At 40.9% G+C, this 22,683-nt stretch overlaps 1 protein-coding gene across 1 annotated transcript in view; it reads left to right on the plus strand.

The window, feature by feature from the left end:
• SETBP1 (SET binding protein 1) overlaps window positions 1-22,683 on the plus strand; it is a 399,560-nt gene that overhangs the window by 356,984 nt on the left and 19,893 nt on the right. The window contains exon 5 of the mRNA XM_065932634.1: window positions 12,930-13,100. Coding sequence (XP_065788706.1) covers window positions 12,930-13,100 — 171 coding nt within the window. The remainder of the gene's footprint in view (window positions 1-12,929; window positions 13,101-22,683) is intronic.

The raw sequence follows: 22,683 nt of genomic DNA on the forward strand, positions 1-22,683 counted from the left end.
AGTTGTACCTGTAGAGAGCAAGCGATCTCTTTTCCAAGGCTGGGTGTCTATGTGTCTATATGGAAATCTTTGTGTCGCCTCGTTACCCCCGGTAGCTCAGATGGTAAAGAATCCACCTGCAATGCAGGAGACTTGGGTTTGATCCCTGGGTTGGGATGATCCCCTGGAGGGGTGCATGGCAACCCACTCCAGTATTCTTGACTAGACAATCTGCATGGACAGCGGAGCCTGGTGTGCTGCAGTCCATGGGGTCACAGAGAGTCAGACACAACTGAGCAACTGAGCACGCAGCACATTACCCACATGGAGATCCAAATTCCTAGCATTATTCCCAGCCTGACCTATGGCCCTGTCTTCACCCACCTGCCTTAGAAACTATATTGTAGCCACAGAGAAATCCTTGCTTTTTGCTAAACATACCATTCTACTTTATGCTTCATGCCTTTGCACCTGCTGCCCTTCCTTCCTCTCATCCCCTTTCAGCCAGCGCTTCTAAAGTGTTCAGGACCCGAGTAAAGTATCACCTCCTCTGTGATGTTCTTCCCTCCCTAACAGGAAAGTTACTCATGCCCTTGGTTCTTATGCCTGACCCTGTTGTCCTTATCACAGAATATTGAGAATTAGTATTTATGTGTTTACCTCTAGTACTTTGAGGATAGAGATGTATCTTTGTATCCTCACATGTAAGCCTAAGGGGTAGGTACTATTATTAATTCCACTATCAATGAGAAAACAGAAGCACTAAGAGATGAAATAAGTTGCCCAAGTCAAGACACACCAGTAACGTATAACCCTGTGCTGTGAATTTAGGGAATGTGGGCTCAGAACAAACCCTTTTATCTACTTTAAAATGCTACTTTTCTTTAATCATATTGGTGTTTTTTTTTTGTTTGTTTGTTACCTTTATTATGGTATCTATATTAATATAAATTCTTATTCTTAATCAGCTAGATAAATTATTTATGTTTGTATATATATAGTTAATAAGTTCCATTTTAAACTATTATTCTGCAGTACATGCTAGTTGTTAAAATCACCCCAATAAATCTCTGGCGTGCCCCAGGTGCAAAAGAAGGTAATATTGGTAGTCTTTTCAGCTCAGGGGAGATCGTTATTTTTATTCAAATTTCTTATTACTGCATCTTGTTTCTTCAACTAAATATTTGAATACCCCAAAACTGGACTCATATTTTAAGGGTACCCAAAAGGACCTGGAATGGCTGTGTTCCTGATGGGCAGTGAAACTTTTGCTGAATAAATTAATGCAAGAAAGGCAAAACTGCTTCCTTACTGTCACCCACCAGTAACTTGTTGAAAATGTGATACGAAGTTGAATATTGAAGAGCTGATGAACTTTCTTGTTGGGGTCCCACATTTCAGAGAATTGGTAGTTAGTTCAGATGGCAAAGATGGAGTGATTATTTGACCAACAATCTCTCCTCCAACTCTCCAGGCTTTCAGTCGAGCATCTGGTGGCCTCCATCCTTATCACCTTGTAAATAACCAGCATTTCCTCTACTCATTCCTGGCTGGCTCATTCTGAGCTCATTCTCTGCACACGTCTTTATGCCAGGACATAGAGATTGAAACATTCTGTGTGGGAGAATCAGAATCCAAATGTACTACCAGTAATTAAGAAATACACTGCTCCTGGGAAAGGAGTTTTGAGGGGGTAGATAAGCTGTAACTTTGGAGCCGGAAGACCCTGGATTTAATTCCCAGCTCTGTCACTTTTCTAGGTATATTACCTTGTTCAAGTTATATAACCTCTCAAAGCTTCAGCTTTCTTATTTTTTTAAAAAAATGTTTAGTAAACCAGCTACCTGAGAGGGCTATCATGAAAGTTAAAGTTCTTTTCACTTAACCCTTCCCCCCTTTTTAAATAAAGACAAAATAATTGTCTGGATATTTTTGATATTTAGCAACTCATCCTTACCTCCATGATTCCATGACCCTGGAGAGTTTGAAGCTGCTTCTCCTGAAATGTTTATTCCTGTGTGTGTGTGTGTGTGTGTGTGTGTGTGTGTGTGTGTGTGTGTGTATGAAAAGCATCAAGCCTCCAAACTGTAGTTTGGCCTTTGAAATGAAATCTAGAATGCAAAACTCCTTCTTGTATATCTTTGTCTTAAGACTTGGCCCTGAATAACTGGAATGATGTCTTGTGACTCTTGAAATCAAATGCATGGGGAATACGTGTAACTCTATGGCTGATTCATATCAATGTATGACAAAACCCACTGAAAAATAATAAAAAAAAAAAAAAAAAAAAAGAAATCAAATGCAATAGTCTCTTTCCAGTTCCATACTTCGCCAGTGACTATTTCCTTTCTGATCTCAAGTCCTACCAAGGACTTTTCATCTCCATCATCCACTTCTTGAAATCTCCTTTCACTCTTCTCTGTATGACCGAAAGTCTTCCTCAGATTGCACTAACTTTTAAAATACTCCCCTTATATCTTAAATTATATAATGGCATATCATCCATTAGCTCTGTTTGTGCACCATGCAGTGTTGGAAACAACACAGGCATTATAGAAACAAAACTTATTTGGGGCTACTCTGGGGTCTGGCAATGGTGAAATTTCCTTAGAGGATGGTTGAAAAAAGATGCACTGCATCCCATTTATTGAATAGAGGCTTGCATAATCAACCAAGTAGAAAGAAATGTTGAGATGCATTTAACCTCATTAGTTTCAGTAGGACTGACTCTCTCCAATCCATCAGAGTTGAGCTACATTAGTGAAACTCAACTATTTCCAAATCTCATTTACATAATGGATGAGAAGTGAAATGAGCCCAATGCAAGGGGAGCCGCCCGGCGGCACTAAAGTTTATCACAATATGTAAGATTTCTTTTAGATCATTGCATTAAATTTCCACTAACAAGATAACAAATTAATTGTATTACTGTACTAGCCCAAAGTCTATTGAGTGGCGAGTACCAGTGAAGGCGGCAGCTGGGGTTTCAAGGGCTGTGGGTGGGGAAGGATGCTCAGAGGGATATGGTGAATTTTACCTTAGCTTTCTTCTGCCCCTTTAAGAAATTCTAGGCACCTCTGTAATCTGATGGTAGACTTTGGCTTTATTAGTGAGGTAAGTAAGGATGAGTAAATCAACTGTATCAGACAAGCCTCAGGACATCTAGAAATTGATCATTCTGCCGAAATAAGCACTCTGTGTTTATTAGCTGGGAGTTCATCACTATCACTTCTCCTCATCCAATTCCTAAGAGATTTCAAAGCCATCATCATGGTATTAGCTCGTCTGACTGAACTACTAGAGATAAAGATTAGGAGATCTATCTAATGATGGGTCTGAGTTTCTGTGATTTTTTTTTCTCTTCTGTTGCAAAGAAGAGAGCTTTTCTAGTACACATTCTGTGTCTGTATGTGTATGCCTACACACAGTCACAGTGTGTTTCCATTTTATAGGATGATTTCAAATAGTGGAACAAAGTAGATGGTTGGAAGAGAGCCACACTCTAACCATTAAAACAATGCAACTTTCTCACACATAAAGCTAAGACTACTTAACTAGGGGTCTGTATGCTGAATTGATTTCTTTAGCTGACACGGTGTGTCCATACAGTGGGTGATATTACACTGAGAGTAATTAGATTCTGTAACCGCATTTATAATCCTAATACCCATACATGGCCAGACTCCTACAGATAGGTTCTTGAGAGATGAGTACATATTCGACTGATCTTTCACAAACCAGCAAGTATGCATTTATCTATTTATACATATATTTATAGACACACATGCATTTAAGCTTCTGATATCAAGCTCTTTTCTCAATGTGGCTTCTAAATAAGCAGTAATCAAAATGCAAATCAGGTGACCCAGTTAGCATCAAGATCTGTATTGCCATGCAGATGTGCTCTGCAACTCTGTGTTCTAAAGGTAAAAAGGAAGACACTACAAAAGATGCTTATATTATCAACTTCACATTAAGGAGAGTAGGGAAGAATCCCCCAGAGCTAGTGGTCTTATAGCTTGTATCACAACTGCCATTTTTGGCTTGGTCTGTTTTAAAGCTGCCCTGTAGTGTGTAGAATAATAAGCATGTACCAGGAGAGCAAGAAGACTGCTTCTGTGAAGCCTCAGAATGCAACCCATGTAACAGAAAGCCAACACTCTGGCCGTAGACAGTAAAAAAATAAAGCTGGGATCAGAGTAACGGCCCTGCCATCCTCCCTGTGTGTCACTGGGCAAAGCAAGATACATCCCTTTCTGGGGCCTCAATTTCCCAGGAAGGACTGGACTAGTTCCTTTCCAACTCTAAACTGCCTTGATTTTACTTTACTGAAGCTTCTTGGTGCTTGTCTATTGATGAAGACTGCTTTATGTGCATCATTTGCAGATTCCTAACCTACCTGATCACCAAGGATGTAACAAAACCCCATACTTGGTGCAATGTGCTACTAAATTGTTTTAATTACCTGTAGGTATCCTTCCTTTGCTAGTATCTTTTGAAAATTTCCTGTGTTATATTTTTCAGAGAAACAGGTACCAATTTACTATCCCTTTTTTTTAAGCATCGGGCAGTTTCATCAGCATTCTGTTTGATTACATCTGTCTGTGCTTGGTCCTTCTTTTGTGTGTGTGTGTGTGTGTGTGTGTGTGTGTGTGTGTGTGTGTTACAGAAATTGACTTAGGCAGGCCAGGATACTAACATGAACCTAAAAGTAACTTTGAACCTTCAGCTATGTACAAAATGTGTCATCTGTGTGTGTGTCCATGTCTATGTTTTTTTTCCTAAGAAGAGTTTCTGATGTCTAAGATGCAGAAAGATTAAAAACTTCTAACTCAAGATGTCTCCTCTTTGCATTTGTGATGTTTGCTGTATTTCCATTCTGATATCATTGGGCACATCTAGAAAATACCTTTCATCTGATGTGACTTTTTCACTGTAGGATTAGGATAGACTGGTTCTACAGCATTAGAATTTACTGCATAAAGGAGTCTTTAATAAAATATCTCTTTGAAGTTCCCATAGACAAAATATTCTCTTCTCAGCCCATTTCTTCACTTCTAAATTAAGAGAAGCAAGAACAAATCAGATTGTTCAGCAGTTTCTCTGAATCTGGACAACTTAGAATAGTAGAGCTGGAATAGATTCTGACCAAGAGGAAACTGAGACACGGGCTCGATCCCTGAGTTGGGAAGATCCCCTGGAGAAGGAAATGGCAACCCATTTCAGTATTCTTGCCTGGAGAATCCCATGGGCAGAGGAACCTGGCAGCTATAGTCCACGGGGTCCCAAAGAACTGGACATGACTGAGCGATTAAGCATGTAGGAGATACACATGACTTGAACATCTGAAATAAGTTTAAAATGAAACAGCACTAAGACTGTAGTGCTGAATAATAATAGTTAACACAGTTGACTGCTTACTATATCTAGGCACCATAATAAGTGGTTTTGAATGTGTTAATATTTCTGTTACTGGTATAACAAATTTCCACAAACTTGGTAGCTTAACCAACCCAAATGTATTATATGACAGTATAAGAGGTCAGAAGTCCCCAATGAGTCTCACTGAGCTAAAATCAAAGTATCAGCTTCCTTTCTGCAAACTATAGGAGAGAGTCTATGTTCTTGCTTTTTCAACCTTCTTGAGGCCACTTGCATTCCTTAACTGAGGGGTCCCCAACCCCTGGGCCATGGACCAGTACCCATCCACAGCCTGTTAGGAACCCCAGCTGCACACCAGGAGGAGAGTGGGAGGCAAGCCAGTGAAGCTTCATTTGCCACTTTCCTTTCTCCCCGTTGCTCATGTTACTGCCTGACCTTCCCCACCGCCCCCACCCCCGTCCATGGAAAAATTGTCTTCCACAAAACCAGTCCCTCATGCCAGAAAGATTGGGGATCACTGCCTTAACTCTTATCCCTCCTCCTCCATCTTCAAAGCCAGCAACTTAGCTGCTCGCTTACCCTACTTCCGTCACTACATCTCTTTCTCTGACTCTTCTATCTCCTTTTACTTAAATGGATTTAAATTTTTTACTACATTTTGACCATCTCATTATCAAGGATATTCTCTGGATATTAAGGTCAGCTGATTAATTAACAGAATTAATACAACCTTAATTCCCCCTTGCCGTGATACATAGCATATTCACAGGTTCTAGGAATTATAAAGAGGTGCATTATCTTCTACTACAATATATAAACTTCTTTAATCCTCAGTAACCTCGTTTAAGCAGATGAGGAAACTGAACACAGAGAGTTGACATGAATTGCCCTAAATCACACAGCTAGTAATGCAGGTGTCTTACCCCCAGAGAATGCGTTCTTCACCTGTACTCTGCACTGTGCTGAAAAAGGAGTTTTAGGTTAGAAGACCATGTGTGGACATAAGTAATTACAGCAACTTCCCCAGAAGGTTTGGGCCTAGAAGAATAAATGTATATTCCATTTGTCCATTCGTCCATCCAACACTTTTGAGTATCTGATACCCATCAAGCTAAGTTCTGGGGAATCAAAATAAAGTTAGACATGGCTTCCTGACTTTTAGATTTTGCAGTTACCTACAAGAATTGTCAGAGCAATGAACAGTAATTATACAATAGGAGATAAATCCTATTGTAGAAGTTTCTCCAAGATGGTAAGACACATATGTGGAAGGGAGGGACTAACTCTACCTAACTACAAGATATGGGTTTAATTTTTCCCAACTACCTTTCCAAACATATATTTCAGTATTTGGTTTTTACAACTCAGCCCAAGTACTCTTATCTCAGTTTCACAAAGGATTGTTATTTCTGCTTTTGCTCTTGTCGTTTCCCAGTCCTGGCAGGCCTTCTCTCTACTTTTAGTTGTTGAATTCTACTCATCATTCAAGACTGGGCTTTTTGTGCCTGTATCTGTCTTCCTGCATGGATGGGTTTGCCCCATTCAGAGAAGGTTCATGTTCCCTGTACTTAAAGGTACCTGGCACTTACTGGCTCTTAGTGATTGTTGAATTAATATATGAATGAACACAAGACCACCTCAGATCCCACTGAGATCTCATTTTCCTCCTAATTCATGGAGGACTCCTTTGGCTTCCTATCTCACTTGGTTTATCAGTTTTGTAAGCGTTTCTGTTTTATCCCACTCTCTACTTCTCAACCTTCTTTGCGAAGACAGAGATCACATCTTCTGAGTTGTGTTCTGCAGCACTCAAATAACTGCTGATTTTAAAATGATTGACTCCAGGCTCACTGAATACATCCTACTTACAGGTGACCTTGGCTGAACCTCATCTCTCAAGATCCTGAGATGAAGTAAAATTCATTTGACACAAAACACATGTTGATAAGGCCATCACCAGCAATTGAGCAGGTTGTTCGCAGTATGTAGGCGCCTGGCTCGAGGAGAAAAGGATATTGAGATCGGTCCATGCTCCTCTCTACAAACCGTGAGCGGTGGGGCTGCACTGCACATAAGAAGTCATACTTCATTTGAACTTTTACAATCATACCCTCTCTTTGCTAAGATCTGGGCCTTTGGGGATCTCCACCTAGGTGTCGTGGCTTTTACAAATTTACCCAAAGATTCTGTATGGGTCTCAAAGGTTCTGATTTTTTGATGATTAAAGAGGCCCTTTAGGATACTTCAGAAATCTTATAAAAAGTAACAGCTACCTTTATGCCATGCAGAGATAATTAGAATGTAATTCTTAGAAAACAGGGGCTTCAACTGTTTTGACTAGTGTCACATCCTTGGTATGGTGGATATTCAATAAATACTTGTTGAGTTAATGAATAAGATGATGTAACAAGAATAACATTTTTATTGACTTTGGCACAGAAGAACATTATTTTCTGAATCCATCTATTAATTCACTTTATTCTATAATGTGTATCCCCTTATTTACCATGAGTGAAGTTCATTTGCAAACAAGAATAAAAGAGAAATGGGAGAATTCATACAGACAACCAGCATATGAGAAAAGGGATTAAAATAAAGTTTTCAAGATGAGTCTCCTCGTGAAAAATATATTTTATACTGGCTTACCCAAAAGTCAATGTGTTAGGGAATAGAAAAGAACTTTGAAATGAGTCAAGAGACATGGATCTCAGCACTGCTTTTTCCTGCACATGTGATATGTGAGCTTGGGCACATCACCTGGTCATCTGTGCCTTGGTTTTCTTATTTGTGAATCTGGAGTTTCACCCTCTGACTCTTGTCATCCATCAATAGAGATGCTGCAAGGGGCAAATGGCATAATGGATATCATTGTTCCTTGCAAGATTAAAAGCCACTTACTGTTCAACAAAACATACCTCTCAAATCATGCCAAGTTCTACATTCTACTGTGAAAGGATCAAAAAGATGATGGAAGGAACTAACCACCCCAGTGGTGTCAGCCTTTCTCACTATGCCATTCTGAGTTTTGTCTACAGGAAACATCTGCATTTGCAAATCTTAGAATTAAAAAATTAACTAAGTCTATATTAATTGCATGCTGTTCTACAGATATATTGCTTTCTGTAGTAGATGTTACCAAATGAATTATGTATGATCCCTGGATGATGACTCTATCAGTGCTTTTAAAGAAAGTATGAAATGAAGACTCAGCCAGGAGTTAAGATCTAGTTCTTACTACTTCTTACCAGCAGTGTGATTTTAGATGAGTTATCTCACCTCCTTGAACCCCCATTTTCTCTTCTAGAAAAGAGGAGTAAATAGTAACTGTCCCATAAGGTTTGTTTGTTTCTCCATAGAGAACATGAGATGAGTAGATAACTAACTTTATAAACCTGAGCGACATACAGATTACTCTATGGTGAGGCTGGTTTTTATTATTCAAGGTCACAAAGCTCATTACAGGGATCCTGGGAAAATCAGCCACTGCTAGACCCTGCTTTTCCTGCATGACCCCTGTAACCTTGAGCAACCTGGGGAAGAGGTAATTGAACAGCAGCTACTACTTCGGAAGAAACAGAATCAAGATATCGAAGCTATTGACTCGATATTGACTCACCCTTAAGGCAGTAAACAATGCTTTGGTCTCTGACCTTTCCGCATCCTGGGGCAGTCAATAACCTGGCCTCTAGATGCAGCATCTGCCACTGATTCTGATTTGGGAGTACTTTAACCTTGAACTGAGCTCCAGGTAACCAAGGCAACAGGAAGTCAGCTTCTGCATCAGAGGAGCTGGAATCCATAAATCAAGTCTCTAATGCAAACACAGTGTGCAGGTAGAGGTTTAAGAGGATAAGTGATCTATGAGAAATTACCTTTGAAAATGAGTGACTGTCCCTTGATAGGCTATGCACAGTTTCAAGACTTTTTAAAAAAAATTTTATCAATTGAGATCAACAGATTATAGTAGAATATTTTCATATAAGTTTAACTTTTTTTATTTCTCTTTGGCTCATCTGTCTTAATTATGAACAGATGTTGGATCCACAAAGTTATTAGCATTGTTATTTCCTCCTTTAAAAAAGTACTGGCCTCCAGATATGCAAGCCTCAGTACAGTTTGTTCTGTGTTGGGGTTTGGGGCTGCTCTGAACACATCTATCAAGTGTGCTCTATGTACAGTCTGCTGTCTGAATTTGACAGAGTGATCCTTTCCCAGATCGAAGCCATCATTGCCTTTCCTCATGGCCCAGTATAAGCAGCAGGGCCACACCTCAGTGGTCTAGTCAGGACGGTGCTGAATCTGGGTTTCTTCATGACTGATCTCCAGCCTCAAAAATCTTCCTCCCTTGGAGAGAGCAGTCAGGCTCATGCTGGGAAGGAACTTGCCAAATACCCCCCCATTCTGCCATCACCTAGCATTTGTGAGAGCTTGGTTCTGAAATGTTTCACATTCGTCTGGTCCTTTGGGTACCTCTCCATGGAGCATCGGCTGCCTCCTGGAATGAAGGGAAGCCAAGACTTCCAGTGGCCAGCCTGTCCAGTGCTGTCTCCCAAGGAGAAGTCACCCATTCCAGTCTCCTGAGACCTCTGCTCCTAGACAGAGTTTGTGAATTGCTAGTACTGTTATATTAGCCTTCGTTTAAAGTTTATCTAATATTCTTGCCCACATACACTACTTCTGGAATTGTTTCCCTAGTGCTTTCAAGACTGAAAAATGTCTGAGAAAACATCAGGATTTTTTTGTTTGTTTTCAAATTCATTGGATGGCAATTAGCAAACACTACTATAATCTAGAAAATCCTAAATTATCTAGGGCTTTCAAGATAGCTAAATAGTGGCCATCTGAATTATGAAGTGTTCCAAGTGTCATTTTATTATTTTTAACATATTCTGTACTATAAACACTTGAGTAGCAAAGTACACCCAAAAGAGGTGTGATCAGATCCGTTTTAATGGCATGATGTGGGTTGTGAATCTCTGCTTGAAAAGGGTACAACCAAAATGGCTTAAAATCACTGCGTTCCCAAGTGAAAGTTAAATGTCTGTCTGCTGATCCTGTTTATGGCACAGTCCTTGTGCATGTCATAATTTGAGTAAAGACCTACCTGTCCCACCTGTGTCCACAGGTAAAAAGAGGACAGACAGATCAGGGAGAGGACCTATAATACAACAGACCTCTGGCAGCTTAAAGTTCCAGAGGTGTGCTGTGCCAAGGATGCTTGCACCCGTTTGACGGTAACAGGTCCAGGGTGGTGCAGGGTACCACTGGGGGGGATTCTCCTGACTTAGGCTTTTTGTCCCGTTGCTAGATTTGTTAGCCATCCCCAGTCAAAGTGCATCAGTCAGTCTACCCTGATGACCATACTCTGATAGACTCCTCGATTCTTTCTAAACTATATGTATTTTCTCAATGGAAAAACAACTAAAAATATGTTTGTAGTTTAACAAATATTAACAATAAAGAAGGCTAAAGGGCAGAAGTAAAAACTCCCACAGTAATCTTTCCTGTGCTCTCCTTCCTCGGAATAACCACAGTTAGCTATTTGGATGTATCTCCTGGCAGAAGATTCTGTTTGCATTTTACATATATTCCCTATGTTTACCTTGCCTATCCCTTGCACACATGCAAATTTTCAAACAGGCATCATCCAGGGATCATTTCCACGATTGTTGCACTTCCTGATTTCTTGATGGTTGTGCCTTGCAGTCTCTGTCATAGAATTTGATGTTTGTGCACCCCCACTGTCAAAAACTCTATGAAATCAAAAAACAAAAATGGTATTGTCATTTATAGCTCCTCAAGTGGAAGCTGCAGAGGTTGGGGTGGAGAGTAGGAGGAAGGTAGTAGAAGGTAAATGAAAATGTCAGTATTTCTTCCTTAGGTGGTTACAGATGCAGGTGTGATACAGGGCCTCTGTCTCCTCAGTGTGAAGCATGCTCTCGGTAGGCTGGGTCATGGGCAGATGTTGGAAGATGGCCAGTGCACCAAGATGACCTCTGAGTTTAGCATCTGGCTACTTGAAAACTTCCAGCTCTGACAATAACAGTTGGATGAGTTTAGTCAGTTATCTCTTAACATCCCAGAAATGTGTTGACCTCTTCTATAAAATTGAGAAAATAGTCATCTCTACACTACATGCTTCACAGGGCTGCTGTTAGGCCCACGTAAGCAGATCTCACTTGGAGGTAAGTTGACAGTCTGGGAGGGACCAGCGTCACTCACATTGGTTGGATGGGAAAAAAGGTCAACAATTGCTATGATATAGCCCCGTTTCTTGTTGTTGCTATCAGTGGTCTATAGCCTACCATTAAAGAAATTCTGAGTAGATGACCTTTTGACATGGATTCAGATACCTCCAGTCTCTGAATTTATGCCTCAATGAGTTGGAGAGTAATTTTAATAAAGATTTTTTTTGCAGCTAGGGATGTAGAAGGTACCCAGAAATCCTTGGTCATGTCAGGTAGGAGAACTGAGGCTTTGCTGGCTGGTTTGAGTTTGACCTGTGGAGCAAGTTATAATAGTGATAGTAGTTATAATAGCAATAATCATAACAGGAAGCACTTATATAGCATGGACTATGTGTCAGACATTGTTCTAAGCCATTTATATTGACTGACTTATGGATGCTCCAAACCACCCCTATGAGTGAATGTGGTTCCATCCCATCTGCACAGTTAAGGAAGCTTGAAGTTTGGAGACGTTAAGCAACTTGCTCATGATCACACAGCTGAAAAGAGGGCCTGGATTTAAGCCCAGGAAACAATACTCCAGAATACTTCTTATAATGTGTCATGTAGTAAATTTCCAGGCCCATCCACAGGCACTTTATAAGAGCCTACCGAGGCTTTTCAGCATCATAAAGATGGGACTGTTATGACCAGACACTCAAAGGCCCCCAGGGACAACTCTCACTTGGTCTAATGACTATTTACACAACAGTCCCCACAGGGCATCTTCTGCCTCCGGAAAACTGACTTCTTGCCTGAATCATCTTCATTCCCCACCCATGACTTAGGAGACACTCTCCTAAGCACTGAGAATGCCTTTCCTTCAACCATGCTGCTCTGGGAAGCCTTTCCCCACTTCTTCCCACACTAACCCTTGCCTCCCAAGCACCTAGAATGAATAACATGCAGACCTGCCCACACTTGTTGCCCAGTTTTTCCTTTTCATTTAGTCTTGTCTCCTCAGCTGGATGAGATGAGAAGCCTCACTAGGATGGGGTCCCCTTCTCCCCTCCATGCTGTGTATACCACAACCTCTGTAAAAACAGGCTTCTTGACCCATGGAAGATAAAGTGTACGTGATGAATAACTCCATTAGACCTGTGCCCTGACCCCTACTTCCACGTAGCCCACCCGGAATGTTGTCACCACTAACAGCAGCGACAAAACCAAAACCAGTCATGCTTCTAATTCATTTTTTTTTTTAACATTCTAAAATGTCATTCTTGCAGCAAAAGATCAGATCATTTGGTGATGTGACCTTGGGTCATTTTGAGATTTTATGTTGTCTGTCTTCCTGTTTCTTTAAAGTGACTGTAGGCTTTGGGGTTATTGTTTTTTTAGGGATACCAAGTCCCCACTTAAAAGTGGACCAAACGGCAACGCATAGTAAGAACGAGGGCTCAGCGTCCACCGTGATGACCAGGAAGAAGCCAGCCGCGGTGGACAGTGTTGCGATCCCACCTGCCCCAGTGTTATCTCTCCTTGCTGCTTCGGCAGCAACGTCGGATGCAGGTGAGCACTGCAGATGCTTTGGATTCGCCCCAGGGAAAGTGGGCATGGCGAAGCCCTCTGGGAATGTGCTGCTGAATACAGGTAAGAGTTCTGTGCTCAGCCAACCTCCCATAGCCACTGGGCACCGCTGCTGTTTCAGCACTGGATTTTTCAAGTGGGACAAGGTCTAAGAAAGGAAGGAGATCATCTCAGAACCTGGAAGCAGAGGTCAGTGAGTAATAGTAACAGTATTAATCATTGAAGCCTTCATAACTACTAGTCTCAGCATGAAGGACCTTATATGTGTCATCTCATGTAACTCATAAAAGAGCCCTCTGAAACAAATCTGTGCATCTTCATTCCACAAGAGGAAGCTTAGGGTAAGGAAACTTGCCCCAGGAACTTTTAGACAGTCAAGATTCCAACTCAGGTCCAAAACACATGGTCTCAACCACTGCATTTCACTACCTCTTGTGCTCACCAGGGTTAGGAGACTATAATCAGCGCTTCCCCGAGGCTTGGCTCATTCTACCTCATGATGTCATGAATTCCTCAATAGCCACCTGGCTCCTCACTAGCGATTTATAAAATACAAGCTTCTCACTCAGACATCCCTTATGCTCTGCCTTCCATTACTTCACACATCATCTCCTGTATCAACTCCAGTGTGCCAGACTCATCCCTACCACCAGGAAGGAAGACCTTGTGTTTGGCTTAACACCTTTCTTGAAGACAGCCTTACTTAATTCCTATTCACATCCTTCAGATCTTCAAGGCCCAGCAAGTAAGTCACACCTTCTCTGAATACCAATAGTGTCCAGCATCTCTGTCGTGCATTTGGACTGCATAAGAAATGCTTCTCTTTAACTTTTCTCTCATGGCAGAATTGTATGTACCTTAGAGATAGAACCCATGATTTAGATTCTTCTGTCTCCATGGCACACAGAATGATGGCACATTCCATAAAATGTGTTGAATTGATGTACTGGTAAATCTTCGGCATATTGCAGTATTTAGAAATGCCTATTATGATTAGAAGCCCAAGAAGACACTCATTATTGATATTCATGCTAAACCCATCTTTCTCCAGGCAAGAATACTGGAGTGGGTTGCCATGCCCTCCTCCAGGGGATATTCCCAACCCAGGGATCGAACCCAGGTCTCCCGCATTGCAGGTGGATTCTTTAACATCTGAGCCACCAGAAAAGCCCTCTAATTCAGCAGGTTGCTTTAAATAGAGAACTCGACTTGTCTACATACCTACCTCTTTCACAGAGACCATTGGTAATCAGAAAAGGAGGCCAACTGAAGTAACAGAAAGAAGTATCTGGCATGATTTCCCATGTTGAGTCTCACAAAATATCAGTAGGTGTTTTGTGATAAATGTTTTCAAACTTAGGTGTGCGTGAGGAATGCTACTCTGTACCTGCTTCCTTTCTGCAGGGTTTCCTAAGCCTTTAATTGACCAGTGTGCACTGTGGAGTTCCAGGAGGGTGAGACACAGAATTTCACAATCTTACCTGACCATACAGCTCATTTTTTTCTGGGAATAGTTCTTAACATCTCTTGGAAATGGTACTCTTCCCCACCACTTGGGAAATCTTGCTTTGAAGAAATGGGGTCGTCTCTCCAATATGATCAAGAATATTAGCATCTTTCACATGCCAGGTGTGAAATGAAAGTTTCTGATGGAAATGCCAGGTAAAGGATGCCAGCTATGAGAACAACTCTCCCTCTAGGAGGGAGACTCACAGAGGAAAGGCAAAGAAGCTGCCCCTGAGACTTGCAGCACCTTTGTGTCATCCGTGGATAGAGAAGTAGGCACTGCTGCCATGCCTAGGACTCTAGGAATTCATCACTTGGCTGGAGCAAAAGATTTGGGCCAGAGTCTGCATGTGTGTGTGTGCATGCTAAGTCACTTTAGTTGTGTCCCACTCTTTGCAACCCCATGGACTGTAGCCCCCCCCCTCCCCTCGCCAGGCTCATCTGTCCATGCAATTCTCCAGGCAAGAATACTGGAGTGGGTTGCCATGCTCCACTCCAGGGGATCTTCCCAACCCAGGGATTGAAACCACGTCTCTCATGTCTCCTGTGTTGGCAGGTGGTTTCTTTACCACTAGTGCCACCTGGGAAGCCCAAAGTATGCACACCCATCCAGATAACGGCTTATTGAACTCCATCAGTTAAGCTCTGGAGACCTCCCTTTATGGATTTAAAAATTAGCCTGTGTGTTTCCACCTTTGCTTGCCAAGAATAGATATTTCCCAGAGGCAAAAGACAGGTGATCCCCTGTTTTCCTTTCCTGAACTCTTTCCGTGCTGAGTGAGAGAATGCATTTTTGGGATCCCAAGCTTCTACAGGCTTGCCTCCTCTATTTGCATTCAATAATTTACAAATATGCCAAACGGGCGTAGAAACAGGTGGATATTAAACTTTTAAACCCGCCTTTCTGATAATAAGAGCTGAGCCAAAGCCCTCTTGTTTCAGGATACAGGAATAGGCTGTTTATTTTTGGCAGTGCTCAAAGGAGAGAATTTCACAGATTTGGTCCATTTCCGGGTCTTAGGCTGCTGAGCAGAACTTTATGGGAAAATAAGCTAAAGATCTACTGCAGGTGCTGGAGACCAGACCTTCCTGAGATTCCAATCCCCACAGACAAATGTCTTCCCACAAATCTAAGAGAGTTAGAGTTGCACAACCCGGGATCATGCCCAATGCCCCGTTTCACACGTGAAGACATTGATGCTTCCAAGATTCAGAAATTTGCCTGAGGTCATACATTTGGATTAGAATTCAAATTTCTTGATTTATTGCCTGATTTCAAGTGGAATCTCATTTCTGTCATAGGCCCAACAATAGCAAAGGCAGATTTCTTTCTCCCTAATTATGAACTTCTAATTTTTTTTAGAGAACAGTGAGTGAAACTCATAATTGGATGCTTTAACCAAAGTCAAGCATACAGAAGGCAGTTAATAAATAGTTTCTGGGTTTGATTTCATTCAATTGGGTGCTTGTACACTAATCATACATATTTCTGATGAGAAAACTCACTTTATTGTTTTCTTTAGAGTACCATCTTTCATTATAAATAAAGTAATTTAGAAATTACTTTGGCTGTCTACAGAAATCAACTTATTTTCCAATAGGTCATCATTTCTATGGAATGATTTTGAAGACCCAGACAAAGGCAGAGAAGGAAAAGGAAAGAAGAGTAAAATAAGTTGCTTATGAAGCAAAGTTAATTGAAGAAATCATTTATTGAGGGTTTTTTATTGGCCACATGGCATGCGGTATCTTAGTTTCCTGACCAGAGATGGAACCCATCCCCCCTGCAGAGGAAGTACAGGGTCCTAAACCACTGGACTGCCAGGGAATTCCCTATTGAGATTTTTTAAATGCTAAAATGATTCAATTAACTTGAAATTCCATTTACTTTAAGGTATCTAGTACAGTCCCTGACACATAGTAGGTGCTGAATAAATAATCACTGAGTGAAATGAATGATTACGAGGCTAGCTGAATATGTATTCAATACCAAACAAGATGAGAGACATCTGAGAAAAACATGCTTGATATTGGAACTGCTTAACAAGCAAATGGAAAACATTTGACAGACATGTGGTAGGCTGTTGGTAAATACTTGCCAAATAATTTATCAGTCTACAGTCCTAATGGTATTTTTTTTTAGACAGGTGAAAGAAAAAAAGGACCGTTTCCCACTTCATTTTATAAATATGAAATGGAAGAAATGAATGTAGGTCAGAGGCTTAAAAATATGTCTTTTCTAGCTGGGGTGTGTGTGTGTATGTGTGTATTTTTATTTGTTTAAGGGAATTTTTTTTTTAGCTTCTCCGAGTCTGGTAGTCATGCTGCTTATGAAGTTATTGATTTGGAGGAGGAGGCAGAAGAGGGGCTGGAAGAGAGGGTGACCAGACTGAGAACAAATCAGTCTGTGAACTTCTGGGAGGGAGGGGAAGCAGTGGCTGCCACTGGTGCTCAAACAGGTCAGCGTTCGTGATCAAACTGCTCAATAGCCATTGATCAGCTGCAGTCCCCTGGCACAGCACGGGAGTTCTGGTTCAAGGCTGCTCGGCATCATTATTGTGAGTAATTAGGGCTAATGCAGTGAAAGCTTCAATAAAGTTTGTTCGAAATGATGCATAACTTGAAATAACTTCTATTGCCCTGTTCCAATAGTGATTGAATAACCACACCAGATAATGTGCTCCTGAATAAGTTAGCCTGATTTTTCTGATCCTCTACACACTGAGCTGATTTCTCAAGGAGATTATGGGATGTGCAGAGAGTATAGGATTTCACTACTGAAACATGCCCCCACACTTTGTATTTAGGATGAGACTATATTATTAAGTAAATTACAAAGTTTGTAGGCACTTCATAAAACACCAAGAAAATAAATTTCTTTGGTTTCTACACCAAGAGTCTAGAGTAGTAGTGATGGAAAAACAGGCAAATAGGCAGGCATTCCTTTCTTGTTCTCTCTCTCACACACACACATACCCACACACACTGATAATCTCTAATCTTAATTTCAAACAGGAAAAAAGACATGTATCAAAGTTGCTGCCACCAAATCTCACCTATTCAAGGTATAGTCTTGTTAGAGATGACATAGGGGCAATGGAGGGAGCATAGCTCTTAGTTTATAGTTTGTATCGGTTTTGTATCAAGGCTAATACACTATTCTCTCAAACTTCATGATATGTCTTGTTTAGAACTATCAGAGTAAGTGAAAATATTTAAATTTCACAAGTCTATCAAATGTTTAGACATTTTGTTTCTAAAAGCAAAAGGATGAAATAATATCCAGGTGCAAATGCAAGAAGCAATGAGCAGGAATTTCAGAATTGTAAAGTAATGTATTTGTTTTTGTCATATGGGGAATCATGATCTGAAGCTCCTGATCAAAATAGCAGGTCAATTCAGCCAATAGTCTTGTCCTTCAAAAAGAACCAAAATAGAGCAAATATATGTGTAAGTTAATAGGATTTGGAACATCTAAGAGCCATAAGTATACAAACCAAAGAAGTCATCAAATTGTAAAATAAATTTCTCTAAGTCCAGATTAATCACTTAAAATAAACTGGACATCCTAGAAAAACTGAGTTCTTGTTATGACCAAAGCTGTCCAATTCTATGGACACAAGTTTGAGCAAACTCCGGGAAATAGTGAAGAACAGGGAAGCCTGGCATGCTGCAGTCTATGGGGTCACAAAGAGTTGGACACAGCTTAGCGACTGAACAACAAGGCTGTAAACATCCCCAAGAAACATCAAATTCTCCAGGATCTGGCCCCTGCCTTCTGCTCCAACCCCACTTACTTGAAAATGTCAGCCAGCCTGAAACTCCTTTGGAATCCCCATTGTCAGAGTGTACTTTGCAAAAAACTAAAAACTCATGTCAAGGAGTCATTCAGCTATTTAATGAGGAAACCAACATGGTGATAAAACTGGTCCAGAAAGAATTAGAAGAAAACGGCATTGCAGGGATGTAGGCATTGGAGAAAGAATCCTCAGCAAGATTGCTCAGTGAATGTCCTAATGGGCAATAAAACCATAACCTCTGGGCTTATATTTTCTACTGGAAAGAAATAATTTGCATATTTTCTGGGCAAAAGTCTACAAGTTAATATATTACCTGGCAGAATCTGAGCCTTTAATCAGCAGTAGATAGTGAATTCAATAAGGGTACATTTCCCTGGATAATTAATAATCCTTGGGCAGGCCTGTAAAATGACACTAAGACTCCAAAAGGACATGCACCCTTCCATTTACCTTGCTTCTAAGTTTTGGCTCATTTTTCTTGACACCACTTGTGGGCTGTGCAATGCTCTAGCTGAACGCATGTGTTGTTGCTTCTGATTGCCTGCGTTGGAAGCTCAGTACGGCACTAAAGCAGTGTTCACATCTGTGGACGGGGAAAAGCATGGTACCCAGCATAGAGGATTGTGGTGAGGAATAAATGAAGTAAGCCTTAAGCAAATCTTAGCAGAGGGCCTGACACATAGGAAGAGTTCAGCAAATAAGTCTTATTGTCGCTGCTACTCTTGTTTCTGTTAGAAATTGTTATTGCTATTACCTGTTTTCCACCCTGAATGTTCCTATCTCCTTCACCCACTCCTCAAGCTGTTTGGATATTGAATTCGTGATTATTCTTCTTCAAGACTCATCGTAAGTGTCTTCAACTCTAAGAAGCCTTCCCTTACACCCACTTTGAGAATCACCCCATGAGCAAATGGGACACCCCATCTTCTGTGCCCCATGGCTCCCTACAAGCCTATTGATCATTGATCCCTATATTTAATGTGGTGTCTGTGTCCCATGCTGCAGTGTCCACTGCCCTATTGTCAGACCTTTTCAACTTTTTAAAATTTATTTTTAATTGGAGGATAATTGCTTTATAATATTGTGTTGATTTCTTTCATACATCAACATGAATCAGCCATAGGCATCCATATGTCCCCTCCCTCTTGAACCTTCCTCCTATCTCCCACCTCATCCCACCACATACATGTGGAATCTAGAAAGATGGTACTGATGAACCTATTTGCAGGGCAGCAGTGGAGATGCAGGCATAGTGAACAGACAGACTTGTGGACATAGTGGGGGAAGGCGAGGGTGGGACAAATGAATTGAGTGAGTAGCATGGAAACATGCATTGCCATATGTCAAACCAATAGCCAGTGGGAATTTGCTATATGCTGCAGGGAGCCCAAACCCAGTACTCCTCATTCAACTTTGAAACCCCAGTATCTAGCTCTGACATGGCATTGGCAAACAATAGCTAATCATTAAATATTAGTCAAAATGAATTGGACAACAACTGTCTCCTGCACAAAGCCATCTGGTACATGAAAACACATACTCTAGCATGATATTTACTAGAGTTGAGAGGCATTGATTTGCTTTTATTTTCCATGTCAGCCCCAGAAACAGCAAATCATCCTGAGACTGTTCCACAAGCAAAAGGAGCAACCTGAGAGGGACCCCTGGGGCCTCTAGAATCTTCTGTTCAGTAGTAGCAGACCAGCTTCTGGCTAATCCACCAGGATATCCTCCAAGGAAGATTGTTTTCAAGTTAAAAAAACCAGCCTAAATGGCATGGTATATTTGGTAAATGGGTATGTGTTTATTCAGAGAAGGAGGAGCTTGTACACATAAATGTATTCCTTTACTCAGAAATTCTTTGGGGTTTTCAGGGTGAACTTCTCAATGGAAAGCTGGAGATTGTACTGGCCTATGAGTACTTTATTATTTTATATATACCATTCTTGAATTCTGTCCGAAGTATTGATTTCCTGAGGGCGGCAACCATTTCCTATTTAAGATTTGTTCCATTCAATGAGTATTGAGTAACCCGTGAATTTCCAGAACCTTGGGCTAAATGTGATGAAAACAGAGGAAAAAACGCAAGAATACTGCTATTAAGCAACACTTAGTCATATTTGGGCGTCAAGAACCTCGTGCGGTGCTGGGTTATATAGTATACACTCAGTAAACGTGCCTGGACTGGATTTAACTAATTTTGCTCTCTTCAGAGTTGAAATTTTAGGAAAGATAGAGGGTTTAATGACAGGTTGGAAAGTGCTATGCCTGTGAGAAGTTTAACTCAATTTATCTTCTCCGAATGCTTTGTACAGATTACACTCCCAAACACCTCTTGCCACAATCAGACCCTCTTAAAAACAGAGTAATGATAATAATACATTTTATCATCTTCCTAGTGATAGTATCATTCACACCTTCACCGAAGCCCAGTGGGAGGTTTGGCTGTGAGGCATCACACACCGGGGGAGTCAGGTGTGATCATTGTAATAATGATCCCACACTCAGAAATGTGGGAAAGAAAACCTCCCACACATGAAGTGATTTCTATTAAGATACTCATTTTATATCAAATATTCAAATTCCTCTTTATAAATAGGAGAGAGTGAAACGACACTCTTCCAGGGCAGATTTTATGTGGCCGAGAACAAAAGGGCACAAATATTTTACGATCAGTTTTGAGATGAAAGTGACACGCCTGCCTTATTCATTGGCTCTTTCCATTTCCAGAAGTCTAATTAGATTGTTAGTTTAATGGTGGTGAGATAATTTAGTGGCAACTGAAAGCAATTGTGTTAATGAGGAGGGGGGACAGTGCTTTTGGTTTCCTGTAATTAATGGAGAGTTTTTGAAAAACTTCTTGGTTCCAGTGAAGTTGGCATACTGAGCCCAGCTGTGAAAGGGGACAGGGTCTTTCCTGCTTATTGCTGCAGAAATGGCCTCAGGCAGTGTGGAAGAACTGTGTAATGACTGTCATTAAGAATGATCTTGAGTGGTCCAGGCAGACTGTAAGTCAGTCTAAGAGACTGAAGAAAGAGGTTTAGAGAGAATAAACAGGTGTGACAAAGAGACAGACAGACATAGAGAGAGATAAAACTCACCCGCAGCCCACTTCACTCTACCTTTGAGAGTCATCGTGATAATCCCAGAGCACCTCCCAGGGGGATTCCTTCTCCTACTTATACTGGAATTGACAAGACTGGTTTAGAATAGACTAGAAGGGATCTCTGCAAACCCCTTCATGTTGCAGCTGAGGAAATTGAGCCCAGAGAAGTGAACTGAATTACAAATATTACCTGCTAGAAATTAGGAAACCTGGACTTTTTCTGGCTACCACACAGAAGTTAAAACTGGATTTGAAATTCAAGGACCAGTGTTATTGAATAGCCTGCAGTACTTAATTTCCTTAGGTGAGTAACAGTCTAACTAAGACTTCTGAGTCTCAGTTGCCTCATCAGTGAGATGGGAAAAATAATTTCTGCTTTTTAGGCAGTGGTGAAAAAGAAATGAAAAAGCAGATAAAAACACCAATCACATACTCAAAACAATATATTACTGTCTTATGACCCCTCTCATGTCAAAAATGAAGTCATGTCATGCTACAATTTAATCATGTAAGTCATAATTTAGTCATGTTATGACTCAGATCATAACACCCATTAACTCTCTTCAGCAGTTTTATCCTTACTGCTTGCTTGCATGCTCAGCTGCTTCAGTCATGTCTGACTCTTTGGACTGCAGCCCACCAGGCTCCTTTGACCATGGGGATTCTCTAGGCAAGAATACTGGAGTGGGTTGTCATGCCCTCCTGCAGGGGATCTTCACAGCACAGAGACTGAAGCTGAGTCTCTTATGTCTCCTGAATTGGCCGGTGGGTTCTTTACCACTAGCACCACCTGGGAAGCCCCTTCATTCTTACTACCTCCTCTAAATGCGGTTACTTCATGCCGCCTGTTAAAGGCTTCATGTTAAGCTCATCTTACTGATACTTCTAGAAGATTTTGTTACAAATTGTCAAATATTTTTTAAGTGCCTGTCACAATGATACATACAAGTAAATACTGGCCCTTGCCCTAGGGAAACTTTCACACTATTTGGGAAGAACTGACTCTGAAACATGAAATGGCCAAATCATATTTTTAAATTAATAGATTGAATAACAGTCTCAGATACTAACAGAGCTATCATTTAGCAACCAATGAATCATTAGTTTCCAGCTGAATGGCACTAAGGGAGTTTAGAGGGCAGTGAGATAATCT

This window comes from Muntiacus reevesi, chromosome 4 (genome assembly GCF_963930625.1).
Source record: "Muntiacus reevesi chromosome 4, mMunRee1.1, whole genome shotgun sequence".
NCBI classification, from domain to species: domain Eukaryota; kingdom Metazoa; phylum Chordata; class Mammalia; order Artiodactyla; family Cervidae; genus Muntiacus; species Muntiacus reevesi.